The sequence below is a fragment of the Betta splendens genome, chromosome 10 (assembly GCF_900634795.4).
Source record: "Betta splendens chromosome 10, fBetSpl5.4, whole genome shotgun sequence".
Taxonomy (NCBI): Eukaryota; Metazoa; Chordata; class Actinopteri; order Anabantiformes; family Osphronemidae; genus Betta; species Betta splendens.
This window is the reverse complement of record NC_040890.2, coordinates 15,784,149-15,806,016: the sequence shown is the minus strand read 5'-3', so window position 1 is coordinate 15,806,016 and position 21,868 is coordinate 15,784,149. Positions and strand designations below refer to the sequence as shown.

At 41.5% G+C, this 21,868-nt stretch overlaps 1 protein-coding gene across 7 annotated transcripts in view; it reads left to right on the top strand.

Moving 5' to 3' along the window:
• atp8a1 (ATPase phospholipid transporting 8A1) overlaps positions 1-21,868 on the top strand; it is a 72,255-nt gene that overhangs the window by 37,304 nt on the left and 13,083 nt on the right. For 6 of the 7 annotated variants that reach the window (XR_008695895.1, XM_029165551.3, XM_029165554.3 and 3 more), the window contains 8 exons: positions 266-405; positions 1,460-1,598; positions 4,641-4,705; positions 8,304-8,476; positions 9,813-9,996; positions 11,755-11,865; positions 16,787-16,861; positions 18,469-18,591. Coding sequence is in view for 6 of the 7 variants with exons in the window: in XM_029165551.3 (XP_029021384.1) it covers positions 266-405; positions 1,460-1,598; positions 4,641-4,705; positions 8,304-8,476; positions 9,813-9,996; positions 11,755-11,865; positions 16,787-16,861; positions 18,469-18,591 (1,010 nt within the window). In the remaining variant the exon portion in view is untranslated. Of the gene's footprint in view, positions 1-265; positions 406-1,459; positions 1,599-4,640; positions 4,706-8,303; positions 8,477-9,812; positions 9,997-11,754; positions 11,866-16,786; positions 16,862-18,468; positions 18,592-19,107; positions 21,836-21,868 lie in introns of those variants that run through there. The other variant, XM_055512432.1, reaches the window with a different exon arrangement.

Genomic DNA, 21,868 nt, shown 5'->3' with positions numbered 1-21,868 from the left:
GGTTACCCTAAGAATATAATTAAATCTATTTAACAACATAATAAATATGCATACTACAGTACACATCAAGTAAACCCCAGAATAATATGCACCTTAATTCCCATTCATGCTGGCTTGTGTTCTTTCAAATAAACAGTAAGCTGACATACCATAGATCTTATTCACTGCCCTTTAAAACTACCACAATCTAGTCTGAAAATCAAGGTTTTGGGATGGAAAATAGTTCCATGATGTTTGACCCAGTTGATACTGTTTCCTTTTGCAGGGCTACGAACACTGTGCTTTGCTGTGGCAGACATCAGTGAGTCAAACTATCAGCAGTGGCAGGAGATCCATCACAGAGCCGGCACCTCTCTGCAGAACAGAGCCCTAAAACTGGAGGAGAGCTACGAACTGATAGAGAAGGTTTGTCAAATAAATGGACGCAATCAGTCACATAATAAATGTTTCATAGAGGAATTAAGGGCTGCCCCACAAGCCTAAAAATGCACAAACTGTGCCACATGGGGGCGCAGTGGAGTTAGATTCCAAATTAAGATTGTAGTCACACACCACCATCTCTCAACCAGAGTTGTCAGGTATTTGTACTATTTGTTTGAGAAGATGTTAACATGCTTATTGAGTCTTGATAGAAATACTATAATTTTATTTATTAAAGTCTTTATTTTCTATGTTCTGTAACAGTTCCGTAACAACTCAGTCGCTGTGTCGTTTTACAGAGCCTCAAATACATACTTACATTTTGCCTAAACCACCAACACCAGACATAATCTACCAGCATGTGGTCAGTCATTAATGTTTGGCTTAAGGCTTGAAATCCTGATCCAACTGGCTCAGGAACAACAGAACAGTTCAGATCAAAAAGGTAAACCTGGACTCATTAGTTATCGTCATGTACTTCCCCAGGCATAGTTCTCTGCGCTGTGTGGTTCCCAGTGATTAGCGAGGACAGAGCTTCAAACTCGCAGGAAGCAAAGCTCAGGTCAAAGCCCAAAGAGTTTCCCTTTCCTTTCTTCTGCTCTTGCTCCTGTCTCCCCTCTACCCCTGGGCCTCGTCAAATCTGGGGACCAGCGATGGGCCCATATGAGCCGGCAACTAGCAGCAATGAACCACCAAGTTCCTGAAACACACACACACACACACACACACACACACACACACACACACACACACACACACACACACACACACACAACCCCACTAACAATATTATGAGTGTGCTGGCGTGAGAGGTTGTGGGAGAGTCAGGTCCACAGAGCACACACACGTTGTCTCTCGCTCCCTCCCTGTAACTGATCCATTACCCTTAACTCTGGCTGTTTTTCTGGGTGATAAACAAGAGCAGCTGATTAGGGAAAAACACAACTGAGTGAGAAACACAGTCTGGGTCACATGTTTTTTTGACACTTGACGTTTTAAAGGCCTTCCGCTCTTACGATTACACTTTTTTCTGGTGCAGAACCTGCAGCTCCTGGGGGCTACAGCGATAGAGGACAAACTCCAGGATAAGGTTCCTGAGACCATAGAAACACTAATGAAAGCTGACATCAAGATCTGGATCCTGACTGGGGACAAACAGGAAACAGCGATCAACATTGGTAAGACTATGTGAAGCAAAAAAAATCTTTCTTTCTGAGCTCTAACAAAACGGTAAAATATGCTGACTTTAGCGACACCATTTGAACAACAACCTAATGAATGGGGTTTGACAAACCGAAGCCTGAAGGCATCATCAATGTTGTTTTCTAAAGCTCATATAACTGAAGTTCATTAGTATGAATAGCACCTATAACTTCCAAATAATTATTTATTGTTCCTCAAGACACCACACAAACTGGAAGGTTTATTTATTGATTTGTCTCATTGGCATCAAGACAACCCTAAGAACAAAAAATAACAAACAATAATCAAATCCAGCTACCAGTTTGCTTCAGTGGGCTTTGGGTGCTGTAAAGCCTCCACCCACTGTTTTTAGACCCTCAAATCAGATAAGGGAAAACTCTTTTAAGATTAAAAGATGGTTGTGTGCAATAGATGTGTGTACTGAAGAGAGCAGCATTGTAGATTCAAGGAAAGGATAATCAGGATGATGGAATTAAAGATTGTAATCTTCATCATCATGAAGGTCCAAGAAGAGGACAGACTATAAAAAAAAACATGAGACAAAATCAAAAAAACAGTCATTCTTAGACGGAACAAACACATAGAAGGGGAGAGTCAGGGGAGAGGCTGGGCCTCCTAGACGAGAATCCAGATCCGAAACATCTGGAAATGAGGCATCGACGGCAGGGTTTAGAGAGCTGGACCAGGAAGGGAGAGCAGCAGATAGGCACACTCGTGTCACTGGTGAAGCTGATCTGCAGAGTGATAAATGCTACTCCAGCCGCTCATAGGTGCTCCAGTCAATCCTGCGGTCATTCTTCACCCAGCCAGGCCAACTACTGACAACTTGAATGCTTTTCCATCACACATACAGTATCAAGGAAAAGCATCTGTCACACGATGATGTATGAGCACACTGCATTGACAAGAAATAAATAACATGCATATGTACACAAGCAGGCACCTTTTTGTGTGTCTGGCTCTCCTCTAGTTTTTACAGATGTTATCAAAGAGATTAATATCTAAATCATGCTGCACGGGTTTAGTTCATATCCCTCTTCTATAATTTGCTATTGTATAACAGTTCTTACACTGCACAGTGTATAGAGCTAATTACAAATGAATCAGCCTTGAAGATACAGACAGCTTAATAACAGTAACTTTGAGATATGAAAAGTGTCTGTACCGACCACTGTGGTCTGACTGAATCAGCCCTTTGTGCCCACTTTCCCCAGACGCGCAGAGGCTCTGCAGAAGCACATGCTCAGAGAGCATTTTACAGGTCTTGACTGAGTCGCTCTGTAAAATCTCTGCAGAATATTGACTTTGTTTTTTTACTATTTTCCTCACTGAAAGATGATCTCCATTGCCAGCGTTAATGGTGCACTGTGTGGCACACTGGACTGGTGAACTCAGTCCGTCTATAATACGAGGTGGTCTGAACCACCCAAATGTCACTCTTGGCTCAGACTACACACAAATGCAGTTGAGTTTACGTCTGTTCTCATATTTATAATATTGAAGTATGGCAAGTCAGGTAGTTCTGAAGCTTTAAAGACTGTAATTGTTTCAGTGTGACTCTGAAAACCATGACATAATGTACAGAACCTACACCCTGCGTCTGGCTGGCCGTGTAAAGAGCAGTGTTTGTTCTGCTGTGAGCTGTTTGTCGAGGGGAGAGTTGTACATGCATAATGTCGGGACCGCTCAGAGCCAGGATTCACTGAATGGAAAGATCCTTCTGGTCAGCTCAGTAGGAGACACAGGTTAGAAGCACATAAATGACACTATTAATTTGGCCAAGGGACTAAAGCAATAATAGTCACAATCCCTTAGCTGCCTACACATACAGTAAATGAGCTCCCATGTATCTTACCTTTACTAATATTATTAGGTCCAGCCTTTTCCCCGTCCCTCCTTGGTCCAGTGTCTTCAGTGCAGTGGGTCAGAATTGCCTCGGCTGCTTCAGTGACAACATCCCAGGTTTCTGTGACACAAGCGTGGCTGTTACACATTCCTCAAGTCCTGTGGGAGCAGTGTTTAGTTCCGGCTGAGATGGAGAAAGGCCAGGAACTCAACTTTCTCTGGTGAAATAAAAAAGGGCAGTTTGGCCGTCAAATTAGTTTAAGGTAAACACATTAAGCGGAAGGGCTGTGGCCGGAATCGACGGGGGGAAGGGAGCAGAGACAGTGTTGCGGTGGGAGGACATTTTCCACACATTGGCAGATTTTTTTGACGTTTGCACCTTTGCACTTAAGCAAACAATCTGCCAGACCCCAGACCCTGACCCTGTTTAGCTTTGACTCAGGAGGTGAAGCCGACTCATTTCCTCATGCAGGGCCCCATTCGTGTGTATATACAATTGTGTTTGACTGTGTCTTTCTGTATGTTTTCTACATTATCTTATCTCAGTTTCACTCACGTAAAATACCACCCATGCATTCAGAAAACATGGGCTTTGTGGTAAAGTTGCTAAAATATCTTTCCAGACAGAAGCAAAGTGTTGAAGCCCACAAATATTCATGTGGTCGTGCCACAGATGGCAGCCTTTTCATGCAGCCGCAGCACTAAACTGCACGCTCCACTCTTGGTTTGAGAAATATTTCTGTTTTCCCCAATGGGAGGCTCCCTCTACCACCTTGCTGGTGACCCTCATCATCTGCCCCAGCCAAGAGCTGAGGGGAAGGCTCCCCAGAGACCCATGTTGGGTAACTCGGAGTTGTAACTGCCTATTAAAACAGGAAACTGACAAACCCTTGTAAACCAGAACTCATTAGTCATGTCCCGCCACTGGCTCTGAACTGTAACTTTTTAATTGGTATAACCCCATGCTTTGCTGCATGTATTATAATTTATTTGTGAGGTTTTTAGCTTTTGTTTTTCATCTGTGTCCGTGTGTGTTACACTGAGATACAGTACAGTCTTGCTGAAACCAATCAAATTAAATGAATATTGTCTGTCTGCCTTAATGCATTAAAACAAGTATTTTCTAATACAGTGCTCTTTAAAATGTGGTTTCTTTCCTTTTTTTTCTGCAGGACATTCCTGTAAGCTACTGACCAAGAACATGGGCATGCTTGTGATCAATGAAGACACACTTGATGTAAGTGCCTTGCTTTTACTAACTCAGAACCACTGAACTAAAGCACATGCACTGCTAGTCAAAGCTTTGGACACACACAATCTTTTTGTTATTGTTAACATTGCACTAATACTGAAGACAACTAAACTATATATTGACACTATGTAACTTAGTAAACACAGAGTTAATTTAATTGCATTTGTTACACAATAGTTGATCTGTGATATGATGTGCTTTAGACCAGCTTGTCATTGTCTTTTAGTAGATATAACAGGGTTATTTACTCTGAACAACAACTGTACAAACTAATGCTGCCTGTTCGGCACAAAGCACAGTTATGTGAAGGGAAAGGGTGAAAAAACAGCCCAATATTAATTTATGAAATGAAGGTCAGTAAATCCCAAACGTCCTGAGCACTTTTCATGTGTCCAAAAATGCAGTGGCCAAAACTATTAAACTCTGTGATGAACCTGCCTCTCATGGGGACGGTCAAGGAAACAAAGACCAAGCGCTACCAGTTCATAGAGATTTGTTTGTGCCAAAAAACACAAGGACTGGACTTTAGATTAGTGAAAAACTTTTCTTCAGTCTCATGAGTTTAAATTTAAGGTTTTGGTTCTAATCACCCTTCGTTGGACACCAGATTGTTTGTTAGACACCAAATTGTCAAAATATAGATCTTTAGTGTGAGGCCATCCCTGTGTACAGCGAATCCCCTTGCCTGATTTATGAAAATGAAGAGCTAAGGTCACAGGGAAGCTTCCCCACAGACAGACATCACACATCCCCAATTTGTCTTCAACATCTGTAAGACACTTTGCGTAGAAGTCAGAAGTTGACCCCATGGTGGGAGAGCCTTGTTTGTTGTTTCTGACGTTGAAAAGGGCAAGTCCCTGCACCCCTAAGCGGGCAGAACTATGCAGAGGAGAAGCCTGACTGAGTTTAGTGTGTTGGGCAAGAAGTGCAGAAGAAGTGGATGAAGGCGGGGGAGCCAGCAGGAGGCTGTTTAGGGGTGATGACGGACGGCCTTCACTCTGTCAGTCGGTCGTTAAGCATGATAAATGGAGTTGAGGTAGAGATTTGGGGTCGGTGCGTTCATAAAGCACACAGGCCGGTGCTTTGAAATGTCAGCCCCCATTCTCCTGTGGTTGAGCAGATGCTTACATAAGGCTGTTTGTTAAAATGCAAAAGGGGAAACCTCTCCACCAGGACCGGGGAGGCACAGCGAGCACAGGCCCAGGCGCTGCAGTAGGCCTGGTACTGCTGAGTGCCCCCCTGCTGGGAAACACAGTAATTGGAGCATGTCTGTCTTTGCTGTGTTTAGAAATAGCTATCAAAGGAAGGACCAGGTTTTTATACATCCTCTGTACTAAATCTTACTTGAACTGAACTGTCCCAAGTGAAACCTTGTCTCCACTGTGAGGTTGTTTTGAAGGTCATTTTGAACACCTTTGTCTTCCTCTGTGTGTGTGTGTGTGTGTGTGTGTGTGTGTGTGTGTGTGTGTGTGTGTGTGTGTGTGTGTGTGTAACCATTTGGAGAAAACAGCAACAATTTTTCTTGTTTGTCTGTACTTTGCTCAGATACGAAAAACGTTCACATCCATTAGAATGGAGGTTGCAGCAATCACACATTCTAAAGCAGGAACCACGTTACAGGTCACATCCTGTTGAATGGACAACACATACAGTACCTACTGTAAAACACTAGCTACTCGCATAGACTCAACTGGTTGTTATAGCCATAACAAAGAGGCTCTAAGAGGAGACACACAGCATTACTAAATTAGTGGGGAAGTGACCACCCTACTTGAGGAATTTGTAAACTGTGCTTATCACAGTATGTGATTAATAGATTGTGTCAAAGGCACAGTGGATTCTTTCTTATACTGTACATATAGAAGCCAAACACATGCAGCAATCCTTTATTATTCTGTGGCCTGAGATGCAGTGCATTTCATTTTTGGCTCTGTTGCTGAATGTGGATATCCCAACCTATGCCTACTCTGACCTGGACACGCACATCTGTCCAGTGCTCACCCTGTCGTGCTGTTTTACAGACCCCATCAGGGATGGCTAAGTCCTTGCAGCTGCTTTCAGCTTGTATCCTCTTGCTCGGTTTCTCCTCTCTGTTAATCCATCATCTCTCTCTGTGCGTGTCTCTCACTCTCCGTCTCTCACTGTGTGAAACGTAAAGCCCCTTTCTCCAAATATTTCCTCTAAGCCTGGGTTTCAAAGTTTTGTTATGCCAAGCAAACGTTGCGTGGTCCCCCTGGTACAATCTGACTGCTTTGACATATCTGACCCCGACACAAGGCTGGACCCCTTCTATTCCCCAGTCCTGTTAATGACCGCTTTTTTTTAATGATTACAGCTGTTTCAGCATCTGTTTGGCACATTAGGTTTTACACACAGTGTTATATCAGCTTATTTAAAGTCACTTACCATATAAGTTTCCTCTTTTATATAGACTTCGATAGATTCTAGGGTGGAAAACCATGTTTTCTACTCTTACAGCAAGACTTACAGTTTTTTTGTGTCCACGTGTGAATAATTCATCCAGTTCACATCTGAATGTTCATGAATATTTCAAACGAATGAGTTCATATTTTTATGTTTCCATCATTCTAATTAATGGAAATTATTTGGAAGGTGCATCATGGGTACATTTCCTTAAATTTTTCATTTTTGAATAACATTAATTAAATACAGAAATTTATTTTGTTTGCTAATGGCTTGTCCATCTGTGGGGAATGATGACTTCACGACTCTATTCATGCAGTCCAGATAATCCCATGTCAGACTAATATTTGTATCTTATTGTTGTCACTCATCAACATCATCACCATCATAGCCGTCTACATTATGTAAGCAGGAATTTGTCTATTTTATCATCTCACGGTACAGTGTCATACTCATGTCAAACTTTATAAATATTCAGCATATAAATAACAGCTGTTCTGCTGCAGTTTTGGCATGAGGTGACACAGATCTCATTATTTACTCATCTATTTTGCACTAATATGGACTAACTGTAACAATGATTTATGAGGAAATGTTACATCGTGTTGTGCTGAAGTGTAATGAAACAAATAGATTCAGCTGTTGGCCATAAAATGCAATATACTGGATATAGTGTAAAACTCACCACTTATACATCTTGCTACAGCAAAACCCTTTTGTCCTGTTGTTACCTGTTGTTAAGCAGCGTTTCTTTTACCTTAAAAAGATTTTGCATAAGAAAACAAATCTCAGTTTACTTGAACAATATTATTAAGTTATTTAAAGTTGTGTAATGTTCACATAATTAGTGTTTTCAGTGTAAGATGTTATTATTGTAATTAATTGTATATTTTTCTTGGAGCTGTTAACAAGTTGACAAATGGTTTTAAAATACAACACATAAAAATATTAAATAAATTGAACTGGTTTCACATGAATTAATCATAATCAGCACAATGTCTGGATGAAAATCAATCTGCTTGGAAAGAAATTGCCAACATTATCTAATAACAGTGAAAAGTCTCCTACAGCAACCTCAACACTACAATACAGGCTTGGAATTGTAATGACTAATTACACTAATTAAAGTAACATTTATAAAATGGTTTCCATCATACAGGCAACAAGGGAAACACTCAGCCACCACTGTGGAATGCTGGGAGATGCCATCTACAAGGAGAACGACTTTGCTCTCATTATCGATGGAAAGACTCTCAAATATGCCCTCACGTTTGGAGTGCGTCAGTACTTCTTGGACCTCGCCCTGTCCTGTAAAGCGGTCATATGCTGCAGGTACGATTTACCCCTGAGAAAATAAATCTTGGGACAATTATTCAATTCAGCAAAATGAGGGAATGAACACTTGCAGAACTTATCAAAAGATAAATTAGCTGTTTGCAGTGTTTTTGACACAAACGTCATTAAGGATTTGAAGGCAGTGGTTTTAAAAGTGCAGATGTTATAAATTTAAAGAGTAACATTATGAAAGCACACGTTGACCTGTCCAAGCCACAGGAATAAAAGGAAGTACTTAAGTATGCAAGCAAATGTGGCGGCATCTGGGACCAGAAATCACCACAATGTTTTCAGAACCACAGCAGGCCTTCAGGTGCCACACTATGACTCTGTGCCCTGCGTCAAAGTTTCTATTTATTTTTCCCCCCACATCTACTTGCGTTTGTCTCGTGTGCACTCAGTGGGCACTAAGAGACACCCGGAGATGAATGAGGCCTCTTAAACCACAGAGAACATAAACATTAACCGTTTCAGAGCTAAAGACAGACATGGAGTTTACAACATCATCTCTGGAGGCTCTCTGAGCTGTGCACTAACCCCATTTTTAGTGCACAAAGAGGAAGCGCTTGTATAGGAATCTGCAGGCTTTGCTGTAAATGAGGTCATAAAGTCACATTTGAAGGCTTGTAAAAGAAGACGTGTCACAACCATCACCTGATAATTGGCTTTACATAATGGAAGCAGCAAGTAAAGGCTTACAGGCAGCAGTTCATGTAGTAGTTTCCTTTGCAGAGCAGCTTGTCTTACTGCCAACTGTACAAATAAAACATGTCCACCATGTTGCCATTTTCAAATGTAATACTGTAGGATTATTTGGAAGTTCAATTTTTACACTGTAACAAGACTCTGACACAAAGACATAGAAAACCTAAACATGATTCAGTGATCACCAGAATCATCAATGTCATTTATGCGATGGCCTGTCAAATCGGTAGCACCACTCCTGGAAATTAAATAAAGTCTCTAATAGGGCTGCCTTCCTTTTCCCGTCCTTCACACAGCGTGTCAGCCTGTGTGACTCAATGTACTGTAATATTCTCCAATGTTGAGGAGGACCTTAGGGTTTTGCAAAGTGCTGACCTCAAAACTCAAAACAGTCATTTTATTTACTCCCTGAAATATTTTCTCATACTAGGATGGCAGGATATGATATATCCTAGACAGTTAACAGTATATGTACTCTGTTCCACATCTGTTCTCCATATTTGCCATAATGCTACAGTTTTAGTTGTGCAAAGTTTTCCTCATTATTTGAACCAGACGTCTATACCCTCTATTTTAATATATGTATACATATATATATATTTTTTTTTCTCTCACTGCGTCCTTTTAGAGTATCTCCTCTTCAGAAGTCAGAGGTGGTGGAGATGGTAAAGAAACAGGTAAAGGTGATCACACTGGCCATTGGTGATGGCGCTAATGACGTTGGAATGATCCAGACAGCTCATGTCGGTGTTGGGATCTCAGGCAATGAGGGCCTGCAGGCAGCAAACTCGTCTGACTACTCCATTGCCCAGGTGAGCAAGACGATGTTCTTATCTAAATTGAAATGCATACGATTTACAGCTTTGCATGACTTTAACCTGATAGTGTATTTAACACTCTTGATCTGATTAACCGTTAATTACATTTAGACCAGACTAACAGAAAACCTAAGACCTGACAAATATAAAACTAAACTGTTAAAGTTTACACAAGGACTCCTCAGCATTATTAATTATTAAGCAGAGTTGAAGGCATATAAGAGACTAATCAGGATAATGTAATAAAAGAGAAAAGTGTGACTTTAATTTGATGCTGTTTGCTTCCAAGCTGCAGGTCCTAGCTTTCAGTTCAGCAGCTCTATTCACTGCTTTGTGCCTATTTTTGCCTCTTGAAAGTCAAATTTCAAGCTTGATTCAAGTGTCATTGTTCTCTCAAGTGTAATTTATGTTACTGATAGCGTCGCAAATTATTCTGCGTTACAAAAGATTTCATGTCTGCCAGGGATTATGCTTTTATTGTAAAGTAGTAACACCTGTAAAACAGGCATCGGCTGATACCTAACTCCCAACATAACAATGAAGAAACAGATCCTGGCTCTTCAAATACAAAGTTATCTCCTAGTAACCAGTTTATTTGAGACTATACATCGATATGTGATACTGCAAAGACAAAAAGCTTTGGAGTTTCAGTCTTATGGCTGTATGGTTTTTACACGGCATGCTGTTCAGGACATCATGTTTTTATTATGACCACTGGGCTTCAGAGTAAAGGAAACCAGCAGTCAAGTAGAAGACAGTGCACTCCCTGTACTACAGTGTGCAATTACCAGTGGGCATGTCTGAAGTGCCCCCTTAATCCAAAAGGCATTAGAAGTGTATGTATTTCAAAGACAGGTGGCCTCTTCTAATCCATTTAGGTTGTGTCACAGGATCAAATTAAATTACACTTCCAGACTTCCAGTGGTGTTTTCCTTCTATTGCCGTAACGGTACATTAACTGTAATTTGCAGGCTGCGGACTGAAATCAGTCCTGGGAAGTTGAACAGTTGTTTGTGTTGCTGTGTACTGATTTATATTAACGTTCAGACAAGCAGGTTTAAGTTATCTGTTTCAAGCAGTGGAGAGTGAGGAGGCACCTCTGCTGTCTGTCTCTCGTCAGCTCAGATCTGCCTTGACTTAGGTGCGATCCAACCATTTGAGGCTTCAGACAAACTGTTTCGACAGCGTTTCTCTAAGACTAGCAGACATTCAGATAAACCGAGTGACTACTGTGGGTTTCCTTCTACTCCCACCGTTCTTTCTACTGCTTTGACTTTGGGAACTTTCTTACGAGAGGACATGCTAATCGTGTGCTTTGTTTTATTACTAGCAGCTACATGTAAGATGCCTCAAAATGTTGCTCCAGTGTAATCGCACCCATTAGACAGAAATTGCACTGAAATTGTAAATGCACCACAAGCACTAAATGGCAGCGTAATTATAAAGCAATTGAACTATTATGCTGAGCCATGTGAGACCATATTAACTCCTCCATTTTCAGAAACTCAATGCTCAGCCTTACAGTGTTTGACAAAACATTTCAGGAATGTGTGTTGGAGCCTCAATGATTCATCCATCCTCCAACTCTGCTGTGAGATGACAAAAGACTGCTGCTTGCTATAATCTTGAAATTTCTCCAACTGCCTTACTGTCCCAGCACTGATCTCTGACCATGAGAAACTATTAGAGACGTGCTGTACACAGATTTCTGCTTTTCGTTTACCCTGTTGTTTTCCTTTTTCCCCCACACAGTTCAAATACTTGAAGAATCTGTTGCTCGTCCATGGAGCCTGGAATTACAACCGCGTAGCCAAATGTATCCTGTACTGTTTCTACAAGAATATTGTCCTCTATATCATTGAGGTAACTCTCACACAGTAGCTTCCCAAATACAGCTTTGAATGCAGAACTTTCCATGTGACATAAAATATAGGACCTGTATTTGTACCTGGACAGGATGTACACATACGCACGAATGAGTAAACTACACCTCTCTCTCCCGAATGTGAGCTGCAACCAATCTCACTAGTGATGCTTCCGGTTTAGTTTTATGATCTAGAATTATTAGAAGTTATTTTTATAATCTGTTGACAGCAAATACGGCTCACCTGCCCACTTCTAACACTCCCAGGATTAAATGAGTGATGGTTGCAACACATGTTGCCCCCTGCATCTGTCCCTTGATGTGTGCTTGCTGTAATGGCATTTGACAGATACCAGGCATGGTACTGATTGCAGGTTCAGAGCTATAACCAGCGATGACCAGACAGGTTAAGTACTTCCTATCAGCAGCAGCTTTATCACTGAGAGTGCTCATACGTTTTGATCTACAGGCCATTGCCTTGTCTGACAGAAGGAGCGACTTTCGCTTTGCATCCTTTCCCTTATAGCAAACAGTATTATGAAGTTTTAATATTAAATAATACAGTGTGTAGTATGTAATCTCCTATTTTAGAGTGGACAGAAGAACCAATCGTCTTAATTGCAGGTTAATTGAGTGTGTTCTCCCCATCTGCTTTTGACTGCATATGTAAAAACAACAACATGACAAGTAAGAACAGACTTGAAGAAAGGGCAGGAAATGAAAAGGTCCCCCTGCTTGAGGGGGTCCAAAGCCGTAAGGAGGAAATGATTTACACTTTTTCTTACCTTAGTGAAAGGGGCACCCTTCTATTAGTTCTCTTGGCCAAGCAGTGTTTAAAATATCATCGCCACATAACCTGCCATAGAAATATGAGCATTCTAAGATTCTCTTTTGTTCATCCTATTTCTGAGACACTTAACCTCTGAACCCTTGTTTCATACTCGTTTTACTTTAGGTGCCATGGAAAATCAGTAGGCTACCTTTTACATTCCAGAAAGTCTGCATCTGGCTTATTGTGACCTTAAGTGAGAGAGGTCAGTCGGCCTCTTTCCAGTTATAGGTAGTGAATCTGTTTGATCATGCTGCCCTTTACTAGATCAGGTAGAACACTGGGGTACAAGTACAAAATAAGATTATATTTGCAGCTAATTTAATTTTGCTTTGGCAGGAACATTACATGCGACATTTCACTTTCAATTGTATGTTCAGGTTTTCACTTTCATTTATGTTTTTTAACTGTGGAATGTGTTTTCACAGACAATTTACTGTTAAAAAAGTTGGCTAAACATCCAACATGCAGGTTACACACATTCAACACTATGCAAATGTCTGTCTTAGTTTCTTTTAGTTAATTTTACACTTTGGCCCACATGGGAATTTTAAATGGCTGCGCATGCTGCATTGCTTATCCATTCTGTCTGTGTCCTGCTACAGCTTCTCTTTAAAACATACCAGGTTCCTTTTTCAAAGCAGCTCTTTTCCTACAAGTGGAACATAACATCTATAGTTCTGTCTGCAGGCTGAGCTTCTTTCTAGCACAGCTTTTGTTTATCTTTGAAAACATGACTCCCCCTCCCCCGTTCTACACTCCTCCAGGGAACTGAAGTAGATAATGGGACATTTCTTCAGTGTTTGGCTGCTTCAATATTTCAAATATCCCTTTTTGTGAGACCTTGACATCGAACGCAGCAGCAACCGCAGGGTAAACCTAAAAGCAGCATTTGTCGCGCTAATAGGTTTACTTTTGTGCTTGCGTGTTTTCTTGGCCGCTTGCTTGGGGAGAATCGAGCATTTTGATGGGAATTTTAACTTTTTGTTCATGCCACTATTGACCTGTACAGTGTGTGCTACAGTCTGAATGCCAGCTCTGGGAGCATATGCATCTCTAAGCCTCTTTCATCTCCTTCTTTTTCTAGTTGATCTTTGGTTCCTTTTGGAGACATAAAGTAGGAGTGTAAAGGATTTCCCAGCTATAGTGAGAGGTGGAATTGAGGCTTAGTCAGAGCTTTTGGAACAGTTGTGTGATCCTTCATGACTTCTTATGGGTTAGCTGATGATGGTTGCTAACTTTTAGATAACAGTTCAAGTGTGATCACACTTTGAGAATACTTTTCAGAAGTTCTAATTACAAGTAGCTAATTACTGATGTTGTTGCAGTTTCTGCTGTTAGCCAGTAAAAAACAGGGAAACGATTTAAATCGAACTACACTTAAGCGAAATAAGCCATAGCAACTCTCTTCAAATGGACGATCCAGCTGGCCACTCATGTTTGATTGACACATTGCCAGCATTGGAGGCCATTGCCATTGGAGGGGGAGGTTGATGGACAAGTGGCAATTACATGAAAGCTCATTCACCGCGGCTTAATGTAGTTAAAGAAGCCTCGGAGTAGCCGAGCAAAGCTTGCCGACTAGTAGTGCTCTGAATGAAATCACAAAGGCCCTGTCTGGCATTGTGTTTGTAGCTCCACATATTTCCAGCATATTTATCAGCTTCTTCTTTATAGTTACTCTTTTATTCCGTGCCTGCACTGTGTATGAATTTCATTAACAATTTTACAATACTCAGCTTAAGAGTGTCTGAACTCATATTGACGGGGACAAATGTCATGCCCCCCCACTCTCCTCCATCTATACCCACTGTTAGACGTGGGCTGCAGTGCTGTGGAGCCGCCTCGGAGTTGGTGATTTCTGATTTGCTGATGAATATGCAAGAAGTCGCTGCCCAATCCTCCTTTTCTCAGCTTCTGTTTCCCTCCATCCCTGTTTTTCATGATGTGCAGTCGGGGAGAGAGGCCAGCCACGCCCCTTCACTGAGTGCCACTCAATGGGCAGGAGAAAAGGGGAAGAAAAATCCTGCTTGGTACTTTCCCTAATGAGCAAATCAATGCATCTGTCTCTCAAGAGACAGGAGAGGGAAAAAGAGAGAAGCTATTGGGACCTAAAGGACGAGGCCAAAACACTCACATAGAGGCAGTTACCACATGCTATGAATAGGAGCCTTTTTTAACCTAGCACAACAATATATCAGCCCAGAGCCTCTCATTGAGCAGAGCTGTAATTAATTCAGCAGTTTGACCTACCCGCTCGCCTCTCGTTACCATTGCTTGAGCTCTGCTAATGGGTGAACCTGCCTCATGGCTTGGGCTTTTTCTAAACATAACCCATAGCAACGGTATGAATGTTTTCTGGGCAAGCCAAAACCCAAAACACCAAGAACTGCTGCTGCACTGCCAAGCGGATGTACTTTAAACCTTGATTATCGTGGTTACAGAGCCATATAGTAAACTACGCGTAAAACCTCTGCACTCCGGATACCACTAGCTGACCACTGTGTTTCCCCTTTGATACTGAGAGACATCTAAAGGATCTTTTTTTACTAAAGATATGAATTATTAGCCATTATCTGCAGAACACAGAGACAGACATTCAGATGTTAAACACCCTTGTCATTATGAGCAAATCAGAAATAGGTCTAGGAATCTTTCTAGCTACCTAATGAGATATGTGCAGGTACACAGAGCACACAGAGTAGTGTCAATTCATGTTAGCATTAAGTTGGAGAATTTATAAAAAGGGTGTAAGATTCAGTCATGCTTTTTGGAAACTTTTATTACTCCTGCCGCCATCCTCCTGCTCTGAAATCTGTGATGGTTAGTGTCGGTACAAATGCAAAGAGCCCCAGTGTCCATCCCATGTGATTTTGAAAATACCCCCCTCACTTATGAAGAAACACCATCATGGTAGAATGCCCCTAATAGACTGGAGGTGGGGGTCTGTGGTGGGTCGGTGTGGCAGAGACGTGGGGTGTGGGGGTGTTAATGTGTAGACAGTGGTAGAGGCGGGTGGGGCCCTCAAACAGGCTTTGTCCCTCTCTGAGAATTTGTAACAGTTCATGCCTTCATAATGAAGTTAAATGAAGCAAGAAAATGTTTGGTTGGCCATGGCCAAAACACAGCATCCCTGATTCTGCCCAGGCAAGTGGTGGTTCTGGACCCGAAAATGTTAAACTGAACAAAGTTGTCACTTGTGGCTCCCATCATCATCACCTTCTCTTGGATTTGTCAGAAACAATTGCTTTACAACACAAAAACGGACTCACGCCTTTCTCCTCCTAGATAAGTATCTGTTAAAGTAATACACTCGGTGGCTTCTGCCCAGGGCTCAGAGGCATTGTTTTTTCAGATGAGTATGACTAATCAATAAAGGGTGATAAGCCTCATCTTAACCCAGCATATGGTTTAAGTTACCTCTGTCTGCCTTTCCTGACACATATCACATTTTCCATCATTCTGAGTCCCACAGCTCTGACTCTGCCGCTATAAGTAATCTCAAATGTCACCCACATGTCTTCAGGTAGATCATGAAGGGAAGCAGTGGGCTTGACATATGTTTGTAGGTAATCCTGTGCTGAAGCCAGTTGACATATGGCCGTCTGAGCTCTCCACCTTTTATTTACTTTTCTATTGTGATCTGTTTGGTCTTTTTGAAGTTTGAAACCTAAGTAAGTTAGATAAATAGCCTGTTGGTTGTAGAGCAGCGCTGCAGTCAATCACTGGAATCATTTGTGTGTATCTATTTTCATACCGATGGGAAACGATTTCTATTGTTCTATTCAAGGAACTGAAACTGCAATATGCATCACCATTGCATTTAAAGGTGCATTATAATGAGCTGCTATTTCTTTCATGTGTCCATACAATAACACAGAGGATGTAGTGTGATGACAAAAGGATTGCTAGTATGTACACACGACGAGTGATTAGCACTCACCCTGACTATCCTAAAGCCAATACACAGTTGCAGCAGTATTATATTATTACATTATAGATTGAAGGTCACATACTGTGCACTCTTTTTGCTCTTTATGTCTTTCTTTTGTGTGTCTTTTTAATATAATGTCATTTTTTTTCTCCTACAGATTTGGTTTGCCTTTGTCAACGGCTTCTCAGGACAGATCCTATTTGAACGCTGGTGCATCGGCTTGTACAACGTGGTGAGTGTTGACTCTCTAAAGAGACCTTTTTGTCCTTCTTAACCCATCAGTGTCTGACATCAAGCTGATTTGTCATGGTACCCCAAAACTGATTCCTTTACTACGTGACCATGTCGTCAACATGGAACTTGAAATATTCTTCTTTATTTATGACCTGTTGTCACGTCTACATTCCCTCTGTGCCATAAACTATGCACACAATGTGAAAGAACAACAGCTTAGCTTGGCCAAAAAGTGTAATTAGCAAGTGCAGCTACGTTTGAATGATAATAAGAATTGGAGGACTGTAACAGTAACTGGGCTGGCTGCTGATATAGAGAGTCCCACAGGATTTTATAATGGGACCACTCCTAATGAACTCATATTTCATAACTGTCATGGATTAAGCAGAGTGGAAAAATGTGTCTCCACGTGTGATCTTTAATGCCACATTGTGAAGCCCACAAGAAGTTGGTATGTAACTTTAAACTGTTTAATAAAATCAACTGGATTTTATAAACAAGGATGAATGAGACAAGTGTGAAGGAAAGTTTTCCCATTTTCCCAATCTGCCTGAAATTGAAGTAATTTATGTGGGGGCAAACTGTCTTGTGAGATGGACATTTCTACAACCCAGCCTCTTGCCTTTTATTGTAATAAGTCGCCACCGCTTCAAACCAGTACTGCGTTGGGGAGGTGGGAAGAGGGTAAAGTATTTACTTCATCCAAAAATGAAGGGAATTCCTGTGGCTTGGTGGGAGTCTGTCAGAGGCATTGGGCTGAATCCGCCCCTCATTGGAGACCTTCTTGGGCCTGGGTCTGGATAAGAAAGGAGCCCAGTGGAGCATATCCTGTGGCCCACTGGCTCTGCAGATTGAACCCTGGACTCCAGATGGACCTGCAGGGATTTCACAGACACTGTCCCAATGAGCCACCCGGCCACACAATGCCATCACTCCTCTCTCAGCAGCTGCTGTGCAGAACAACATTACAACACCAACAAAGTACACTTCAGTCAAATTTAAATGCCTGCTTCTTAGTCAAGAGCTTCACAGATGTTGATTAGAGATTGGAGAACTTTGCATTTAAACAGACTTGAGGCTTGGCTGATCAAAGGTGGAAAGGTCAATGTTCTGCACTAATGTAAAATAAACAATGAAGCAACGTTTTCCAAGTAACATTTGGAGATGATGGCGTTGATAAAGACACACATTTAGACTCTAAATGTATACTGTGCCTGTGTGTTATTATTTTATCATTAAGGTTTGTTTAAATAATTTGAAATGTAAAGTGGAACAATTGTGGTCTCACAGGACCACTCATTTTCAATATTTCTGTCATCGGTTTGAAAAGGAAACCACATTTTGTAAAATATAATTTATGTCTGTGAACACTGTAGCCCACATCCACTGTTTGGCAGCTGGGATAATTAACAGTGACAACCGCTGGAAGCTACTGATAGGAATCTGTGGAAGTCTGAATCTTTACATAAAATGATTGTTTATGTTGGCATCACTTCTTACAACATGAGATGTAAGCTTAAACAATCTAAATTGATCTGATATAATAATAATAATGATAATAATAATAAATGATAACTTGCTGGTGTTTTTTTCTCTCTTATCCAGATTTTCACTGCTCTGCCTCCTCTGACTTTGGGAATATTTGAGCGCTCCTGCAGGAAAGAAAACATGTTGAAGTACCCTGAACTTTACAAAACCTCTCAGAATGCCATGGGCTTTAACACCAAGGTAATTGTCATCTCTGTCAAGCTCTTCATTTGCATATCTACTGATTCATTTGCTGGTTTAAATACTAGTGGATCACTTTTAATTATGTTCCCTTTGGTCTAGTTTCTTCTAAGTGTTTTTAATGCAAACTGTATTTCATTTCTTCACATTTCTAATTTTATTTTTTACTGACTTGATAAATCATTACTAACTTTGCTGATACTTATTATATGGCAAAAAAATTATAGTTTTATATATAGGTGTTAGTTTAATTTATTGCTTTACCACAGACTCGAAAAGACCAAATTCTTGAGCAGCCAATTAGCGTGATGTTAATGGGATGGGATGGTCTTGTCATTGTGTTGCAATGGCGTGATGCATTTCCCATTGCAGTAACTTGGCAGCTGTAGTTAGGAGGTCTCCAGTTGTAGCCCATTCTGGCCTAGTTTGACCTATTCTGTCTGGTTGCGGGGGCTGTCTGTTAACTTTCCCCTGCTAGTAATAAAGACGTCTCCTCCTTTCTCCATGCTGAGCCAGAGACTCCTGGACCTCCTCACAGGCGTGGTGACCTGGTAAGCGCCACATGGAGGTGGATTAAAGATGGATTGGCCATGGCAGTCTGGGCCAGGGAAGGTCAGATGGTTTGGAGGAATCTCAGGAAGGAGGGAATAGGGAGAGTCCTGTTATTGTATAACAATTATGCATTTTGTTTAAGTAAGGAATTCTGTTGTCAGAGCTAGGCTGTCTGATCACACGTCACACACACACATGCACATATACGTAAATGAGAGTACAGTTACAGCTGATCAAAGCTGTCAAATGTACAATGGAGTTAAGTGTTCAGGATGCAGTTAGCTATGTGAAAAATAATCTTTTTTGTAGACCTTCTATTAATAACTATCAAAATGTACATGATTTAGTAGAAAGTAAATTTTGTTTTCACCTGACTTAGACAGATATTTATCTTCTCATATTTAGATCAGTCACATGAAATGTTTGGTTGAATTCCCTGATATGACAGATTTTTCCTGTATGGGCTTTTTGAAGACTTTAATTTTTTCACGCCAAAAAAGAGTCAGAAAAGTATGTGTCTGATAGTTAGAGGCAAATGAACTTCAATTTTGTTTGGAGCACATTTCCCAAGACTCATAAATGATGACTCAGCCAGGTCAGCAGGTTGTTTTTGCTGGCTTGTCCACTCTTTCCCTGAGATATTTTCCTTGCAGCTGGCCTGAGGCGAGGCGAGAAAATCCAGCAGGAATTTGGCCCCTTGAAGCCCATCTTTCTGCACGCCCGGCTCTTTTGTACACAACAACAGATACGGTCTTTGTGAATTAAAGCTGTGTGGGTTGAGGTGAGAGGAGGGAGTGATAAGTGACGCTAGAAATGACAAGTGCGTCTTTAACTGTGTCACCTGTTTACTTTTAATTACGTATAGCTTTTACTGCAGTAAACTGCTATCTATGCATTTTCTCTTTACCATCTCCCACGTCTCCCAACTTTGTATCTTTCTTGTTCAAAATGAAATGGAGAGGCAGCTCCGGAAATATTTGGCTTGATATTAATTGCTGGTTTCATTGGTTTGTCTTTTTGGTAATTAGGAAGTTCCACAAAAGGCAAAGTCTTTACAGGACAAATCAGGCATTCATTTCTTAGCAACGTGCTGGGATACCAGGGAAGAAAGAGCAGGGTGGCTGGAGGGGTGAAAAGGAGGATCCTACTGTGACAAATGATTATGAACATTTATTGATTTCATTAGCATTCATTATTGTGAAGGGGGTCCAGGGGCTTGTTTGCTCCCCCACTGTGTTTGGGATGGGAGAGTTAAGGAGGAGGCTGATAGAGAGCTGAGCCTGTCAGTGGGAGGCTAATTGGCATAAATATGTTAGTGATAATTTAGTACACATTTGACCGTAGAGACAGACGAGTGGGGGTAGCTTCCAGCCACCCTCCACTCAGCGTATTGGCTTTTGTGTACGCAGTGTGAGGCTGAGGTAATCCTGGGTGGGGGTGGCTGCTATGGGACTTTGTTTGGCCACTAGAAAAGGTGAGGAGGTTGTGTCACAGAGGCCAAGGTGTATTATAAAGCCTCATAGTCTAGAACCCTGTTCTTTCTTATTTCTCCATTTTCCTCTCTTGATATAGTATTTATAACTGGGTTATAAATCAATCTTTTTGAAATCACTGAAATTAATAGTAATCACCGGCAATTTCTACAGTTTATGAAGTCCTAGGTTTAGCTACGGTAGGTTTTAGGAAGCTTGGAGCTGGGTTTGATGAATGTCCAGTTCTTGGTGTGAGCGTTGACGTCTAGGTCAGCACAGAGGAGGAAGACGGGTGAAAATGTGGAGCGGTTTTTGGCAGAATAGATTTCACGGCTGTTTCATGCTACATCGCCCATTAGTGTTTTGTTTGGCTCTGACGTTGCATAATGTAAAGGTGGGTTTTGGAATGGGAGTATTGATTTAAACGGATCATCCAAAGGCTGCGTGCATGCATAGACAGACACACACACACGGTGATCAACACCACGAGTTTCCAAGCCTTTAATAATTGCCATGAAAACAGTTGATTCTCTGTCAGGCCTGTCAGACTCCCAGTGTGTGTGTGTGTGTGTGTGTGTGTGTGTGTGTGTGTGTGTGTGTGTGTGTGTGTGTGTGTGTGTGTGTGTGTGTGTGTGTGTGTGTGTGTGTGTGTGTCTGGACTGATATCTGCTTGTTTAATCTCTCCTGTCATTTATTTCTACACCAGTTAGTATTTTCACATGAAAGGAGTGAAGTTTAATGAAGTGAAATGAGAGGAAACCCTCACGCTGGCACTACATATTTTAACATAGTATAATATTCTTCTCACCTCTAGCTGAGGCTGGAATGTCTGTTTAGCATTTTTTCAAATTCACTGCTACCTTTTATTTGATTCTGCTAAATGCTGCGAGATTTATAAAAAAAAATAGTTAAAGTTAAAATCTGCACACTGACATTGTCCACTTGCCTTTCACTGCTTGTACACACACTCGGCAACCTCACTCTCCCCCATAAGAGACACAGAGGATATACAACGTGTCTGTCAGCGGGGTTGCCATTCAGCAAGGAGGCCCCGACAAAACCACCACTTAGCCTAGCGCTGAGCTGGCACAAAGAGCCCGGGTCAGGGGTCACCGGGAAGGCTGGAGCTCCCCACACCCTTTTCTCATGATTTCGTTCTTTCTCACTCTCTCTCCCCTCTTGAAACCGCCTGCCGCCACCCACCCCCAACGCTCTCCTGCTCCCCTCCTGCCTTCGTCCCCCCTTTTTTGCAG